The 6,744-nt window shown below is 41.3% G+C and overlaps 1 protein-coding gene across 1 annotated transcript; it reads right to left on the bottom strand.

Moving 5' to 3' along the window:
* Positions 1-1,864: 1,864 nt before the first annotated feature.
* polr2m (RNA polymerase II subunit M) lies at positions 1,865-6,384 on the bottom strand. Its single transcript, XM_031846540.1, has 4 exons — positions 6,047-6,384; positions 4,626-5,216; positions 4,269-4,491; positions 1,865-2,864 (listed from the first exon to the last, which is right to left on the bottom strand). The coding sequence occupies exons 1-4, from the start codon at positions 6,160-6,162 to the stop codon at positions 2,721-2,723; spliced, it is 1,074 nt and encodes a 357-aa protein (XP_031702400.1). The 5' UTR covers positions 6,163-6,384; the 3' UTR covers positions 1,865-2,720.
* Between the last annotated feature and the right edge of the window lie 360 nt (positions 6,385-6,744).

Below are 6,744 nucleotides of genomic sequence, written 5' to 3'. Positions count from 1 at the left end.
ACATTTCAAAATGTTTAAAAAGAAGTTTCTCTTGACTCGGTTCTAGTCAGTGCCGGAGAGTACAATTACTCAAATACTGTACCCGACAGTTTTAAGGATTTAAGATTCCAACAGTAAAATTCTGCTTCAACATTATTGCATCAGTATCATAATAATGTCAGATATAATTATACTGTCACAGGGATATTTTACTGCAGAGCAAGTATTTCTACATTAAAATATTTTACGGATATTTAGCTGATAACACTTTTGTATTTTTACTTATGTAAAATTTGCAATGCAATACATTAATGTGTAACAGTACTTTTACATTGTTGTATTTGTACTTTAACTGAAGTAAAGGATCTGAGTACTTCTTCCACCACTGGTCCCAGTGCAGTAAGAGGAGGGAGCACTGGTTCTAATCGGGATGAGGAGATAGGCTGTCACCTTATCTGCAGAAAGCTGCTGTGTGCTGCATTATTTCATCTCCTCATGTGCCCTGAAAGAATATGACAAAAACTTCAGAGAATGGAAAAAGCATGACCTCAGACTTTGTAACCTGGCAGATATAATCCAATCATTCTGCTGAGGGCCTAACTCGTGTTTAACGCCAGTCTATACATCATACTGTATATCTAATTTAAGGCTGAGCTGACTGGTCTTTGAAGAGGCAGTTTTGAAATCACATTCCAGTTTCCCCTCCCAAACAGCAAATTATTTCTTCTCCCGCGAGACGTGTGATTTCGGACTCGGAGTTGGAGCAAATCACTTGCAGACTACTTCACGAGGAGTTTATTAATCTGAGACAAGGGGCCTGGGATTCAAGTTGTAGTATAAACAGCCTCATCATCAATGGACAACTTAAAGCTTCGACTAGAGAGTGCGTGTGCTTGGTTCCACCTCAACAACGTCAACAAACGTTCAGAGTTAGCATTGACGCCAGATACCACAGAGAAAAGCTGCAGCAAAAAATGTGCCCCATAAGTGGTAACAGTCTCTGAATTTATGTAAGCAAGGTAGGCTGTAATTAATACCAGCACAATGAGGATCTTCTGCAGAGCGTGCTCATGTATTTGTTATTGGACGTCACCACAGGGCCACTCTGGAGCCCATCAGATACAGTGTCTAAATACACAGCAATCAGATGCCTCCCCCCCTAAAACCAATACCTCAGCAAAAATTACCAAAGGTTATCAAGGGGCATCTACCACCAGAGTCTGACCTACATGAACCCAGCCTCATTTCCCCCAAAACGTGCCTCATTTCTTCCTCATTAAAATCCCTGAATCGGGCTGTTTATGTGGCTGTTTAAATGAAGATAGCCTGCAGCCTTCTGCCAGAGTTGGAAGAGCGATGATGGGAAAGGCAGTTTGGAAAGACGCTGAATGTAGCTGGCACTTCTTATCTACCGCATATTAGCAAAGTTGAGAAATGGTATTTGCCATGTTGCATTAGCCTGCTGCCGTCCCATCATCGCCTGCCATTCCCAGCAACAACATGATCCAAATGCAGTCCAGATGTCTCAGGCATCAAGATTCAATATTTCACTACCTCTGCATTAATCTTATCAAGTGTGTGACAGATCTCTGCTTGATAACATCTCACAGGGTTTAAAGAAATCAGTCTAACAATACAATAGTTTGCATCTATTTAATACTCAGAAAATAGTGAAACTTAAGAGTAGATAATCTGCTTTGGATAAACTGGGTCTTATTTTATCTGAATGTACAAAAGAGTCCAAATGTCAACATTGTTTAAAATATAAATATGAAGTTTATAGAAAGCATATATGAGGAGCGATTACTTGATATTTCCTTATCCAGATGAGTCACAAAGCACATAACTCCTGAAATTTAAGGACAATTTTGTCTTACATGTTTTTAGACTGGACATCTATTTCAGTGGGCCATAATGCACACTATGTTATAATTAAGAGGTGTGTTAAGCCCTTTAAATACAACACAGTAACACTCTTACCTTGTGATGCACATCATCACATTATGACAGTTTCTCTTCCAATTATCAAAACTAGTGTATGATGGCGGCAGATGGATTAATATAAAGACCTGCAGATAGATCAGGTATATTAAACACTCAGACAAGAAAACAATGTTCTTTCATCAGTAAGCAGTTTAATTTTTCTATATAAAGCATCTGCACTGAAAAGGCTGATGAGGAACTTCAGTGTCTGTAATTCACACAATAATTTGGGAAATCAGATACATTTATTGAATTCTGTAATAACTAAATCTGACGTAACTATCTGCCTATTTCTTTCAAGAGTTTTCAATCAGTCTGCTCCACCTGCTGATGCATATAAGTGCAAACACACTAAAATAGTAACGTTAACGTTCAACCCTCTCGAGCTCAGAAAGCCATGACATTATTGGCTTCAGTTTACTGACAAGAAACATTTCCCTCATGATACATGCTTCAAATGTGGATTCAAGACTCCTAGTCCACAGCAGGTGTTATTATTCCCGCAGGACACTGAAACAACTGAACCCGATACGATCTGAATGATAATTAAGGAAGCTAGTTTCTCAACCCGCCATTCAATTTCCTGAGACTGGGATACCAACTATGTCTTTACACGGTGCAAAGACTCTTTTCCCCTCTTAACAGTTCTTGTCCATGGAGTGAAAATCCTGTTTGATGGATCCTGATTGCGAGGTCCAAAGCCCGTTTCTATCAGGGGCCAAGGCCAAACCGGTTTCCCCAGCTCCGGCCTTCCAGGATCAGTCCTCCTCTGAGGAGAGCTGGGCTCCTTCGTCGTGAACCTCTCTGTAGGCAGCCATGGGGCCACTGTCAGGAGTGTAGCTCCCCATAGAGATCTTCAATCCCTCAGACAGTTTCTGGGCTGCCAGCTTGGCCTGCAACTCCTGAAATTAAAACACAGAAGAAAACATTGACATGAATAGGCTGGTAAACAGACAACAAGCACATTATTATAAAGCAGCACAGCCATAGCTATTAAACCCTCAACAAAAGTAGGACTGATAATAAGCTGAACAGGCCTCCGTGGGCTGACAGCAGCACACTGTTTGACGTTTGGCTCTAAAGTCATTCCTTTGGATGTGAAGTGATACACAGCTCCTACACTGCCTGAACACTGCCCTCTAGAGCTGATGGAGGGATCTGATAGTGGACTTTCATTCAGTTCATGCTTGGATTCATTATTAATTAATTCTCCATTTGATTGGATGAGAACATAAGTCATAAGTCACCATTGTATAAACTTATATTTTGCATCCCGGTGAAATATCAACACCAAACTCACAACTGTAAATAAATTAGATTGTTGTAAAACCTTTCCATAGAAACTCTTGAGTTGCTATTTTCATCTATTACACATAATGATGCTGTATGAACAAATAGTAGTAATTACTGGACAAATATATTTACCTTTCTGTGAGGGTTTTACAGAAGTTAAAATGAAGGCCTTGTTCAGAATGACTCCGACACCGTGTGAAAGCACACGGTGCTCTCATTCTTCAGAGGCGCCGACGCAGAGAACTCCAGCAAAACAGCTGAAGCTGCTCAACCTTTGTTAGACCCCAATGCTGCTTATCTTTAGTCACATGAGCGTCACCTTTCTACTATAGATAAAATGATGCTGATGCGACCACCGAGAGCGACATCCTTTCTCATAATACAAAACATTTTATGTGTAAATACATTGAGAGAAAAAAACTTTTAAAAATTATTTGTATGTCCACACATAGCTGAACAAAATCGATTTATTTCCTATATTAAAATTTCATGGATATATTTTGTAACACAGAGCTGTTTTTGATTTGAACTGAAGACATTAAAATACTGTTCCTCAACATGATACCACCCAGCATAGTGAGAAGTATTATTCCTTCATTTAAAGTAGGGCTGGGCGATATGAAGTACATCAAATATCACAAGATTGTTCACCAAATACCTCAATATCAATATTGGGTCGATTATGTACGGTTTGACCACTGGTGCTTCAACAAAATATTTACACAATGATATTTTCACATAATCATTAATAATGTGGATATGATGACTATGTGGGTAAAGGATTATAACAGCTAGAACGATCTGGTAAGTTTAGACATCACTTTACTGATATGCAGCCTTTAGAAACAAGAAAAGACAACACTTATGCCATATTACATTTATAATATATAGTCTCGTATCACAATACCGTTATGATATTGATATATTGAGATCTATGTGTCAGTCTGCCTGCAGTTTAATGTTCACGCTGGATCTATAGGATGAGAGTGTGTGGGGGACTCGGCTGCACTAACCTGCTGCTTCTTGGCTTGTTCCTTCTGGAGGACGGCCGACTCGTCCAGAGACAGAAGCTGGGCCGGACTGTGGTGGAGCGGAGGGAGATTGGCTGCAGTGATGTCATCCAGGTGTTTTCTGTCCCGCTCCCGCCTTGCGTGTGCCGGGAGAGGCGACGAACCTTCAGAAGACCGGCTGGGTGACGAGGATCCTGAGGGAGAGATGTCACTTCTGTGAGGCAGCCTGGAAACACGGTTGAGAAGATGTTTGTTTATAATAACAACTATGATGTTGCTGAATGAAATCCACATACTAATGTAAGTATTTTTGGCATAAATGTTTACAAAAGTAATCATCGCATCATGAAGTCCACTCACTGATTTGGTTTGAATCTTTGCTGCCTGAGAGCTGAAGTCTTCTCTGTTCTTTCCAGGACAGGTACATAGTGGGGCTTTTTGGGCATCTCCTTTCCCAGAAAGTAATTGTCTCTTGCTGTGCCGTTTAATGGGTCTTTAGACTCAAAACCAGAACTAGTTTCAGACAGTTTGACCCTGCCCAAGGCCTCCACGAGGTCTCCCTCTTTTGTGTCGTCAGAGTTCAAAGAGACACCAGCAGCTTCCGTCTCCATCGTTTCACCAGCAGCTGCGCTGGAGACAAACTGGTCCCGTTGCTCATCCAAAGTGTTCTCCAGCATTTGAGCTGAGACAGGTGAGGTCTGCTTCTCCTGTACCACATCACCTGCAGCAGCCTCACTTTGCCCGTTTTGGTGTGAGGCTGCTGGTGTGTTGGGGATAGCCCGTTGTTGCAATATGAAAGCCTGCCGATACTTGGACTGCAACTCTGTCCTGGCAACAGACTCCAAACTCTGTCTCCTCTCCTCTTCATCGTGGTGTTCAATGGCAAGGCGCAATTTCTCCGCAAATTCTTGTATCTTTTTCCCTTTGTCAGGAAGACTCTGTAAAAACCTCCTACGAACAACACAAAAGCATAATTTGATGCTAAATTCAAAACAATCATTCAAGATACAGATGAGAGACAAACAAACCAACACTAATGTTTTAGACAGACAGATTTCTTTGTGAAAGTCAAACAAATGAACACCCTTCTTTAAGTTATTCTCTAAGTTGTTGGATCCAAACTCTCCACAGGTGTTCAGTTGATTTGATATAGTAATTGTTTCACATAATTTTCTTATTCATGAAACCATTCACTGACCCTGAACGAAATGATCTGCATTTGTTACGTTTATCCATTCATTTCTTCAGCTTTTTTTTTCTTCTTCAGGCATCTGTCTTCTGGCTTAAGTCACGTTGAATCCAACTTTTAAATCGCTGTATAATCATACCAGTATTGTATACTCTTATTAGTACGCGATCTAATACTGCTGTATATGAATACAAGTTGACATATTGACATATTAGTCACATTTTAAATGGGCTTGGATGCTGACATCAATGTGTACAGTTAGAAGGCTAAAGCTATGTTGTAATGGTAGTATAGGCTCTAGTCTATATCATCAACACAGAGAAGCGTTGCACTTGTTTTCAACCATAAACATTTGTTGCAATCAGTCCAAAAAGGACAGAGACAAACCACATCCGGTACTCTGGTCAACAATACAGCAGGGTGGTTCAGCAGCTCTCATCACAACTAATCAAACTTTGTGCGTGCTTCAGTCTCTTCTGTCATACTGTCACTGCTGTATATGAAACTACGCCACATATCAAGTCACGCGTGAACATAGCACTCCCATATAGCCTAAACACGGGAGGCACAAACTGGAGCAGTGTGAACTCACTTGTTAGAAAGCATCTTCTCCTGTCGCAGGATCAGTTCCTGGAGCTCCTCTTTGCTCTGGTTTCTCAGGTCTCCCACCTGTCCCTGTCCCTGGGGCTGTGTCCACGACGAGGACATCTCTGCTAGCTAGTGACAGCTAGCTACAGTCATTCACAACCAGCTAACGTCTCAGTTTAACACAGTACATACAAACTCTACATTAACCGTTAACCAGCTCAAAACTCCACCTGTTAACTGACTCTTCTATAAGTTAGAGAGATTTAGAAAACTCTAAAGGCGGCAGCTTCACTTCTTCAACACACGAGATAACAACATTTCAAAGTGGGATTCTTTTTCTTCTTCGTGTGCGGATATCCAACATGTTAGGTGTGGCTCTACCGCCCCCACTGTACGGGATAGTGTAATGCACCACTTCTTCACGTCACAGCCAGTGAAGGGGATTTGCTGCCCTCTAGAGGCCAAATATAGTCAGCAGCAGCGCAGCTAGTTAGTGCAGTGAGTCTGAGCAGGCCTCAGACTCTCAGATTTTCCATAGCTGCATTTCGCAGTCCGGATGTTTTCCAAACACTGTGCCAACCAACAAACAATGACCCAACTACAACCAAGAGGTTGCAGCTGTATCCTCTCTATCCCCTCTTAGAGTTCAAAGTCAGTTCAACTTTTGGCTGCAGCTGCACAGTAGGCTACATTCAATTATAT

The sequence above is a fragment of the Anarrhichthys ocellatus genome, unplaced genomic scaffold (assembly GCF_004355925.1).
Source record: "Anarrhichthys ocellatus isolate YVR2014 unplaced genomic scaffold, GSC_Weel_1.0 scaffold6, whole genome shotgun sequence".
Classification (NCBI taxonomy): Eukaryota; Metazoa; Chordata; class Actinopteri; order Perciformes; family Anarhichadidae; genus Anarrhichthys; species Anarrhichthys ocellatus.
Note: the sequence above shows the minus strand (reverse complement) of the source record. Positions and strands in the feature narration are given on the sequence as shown.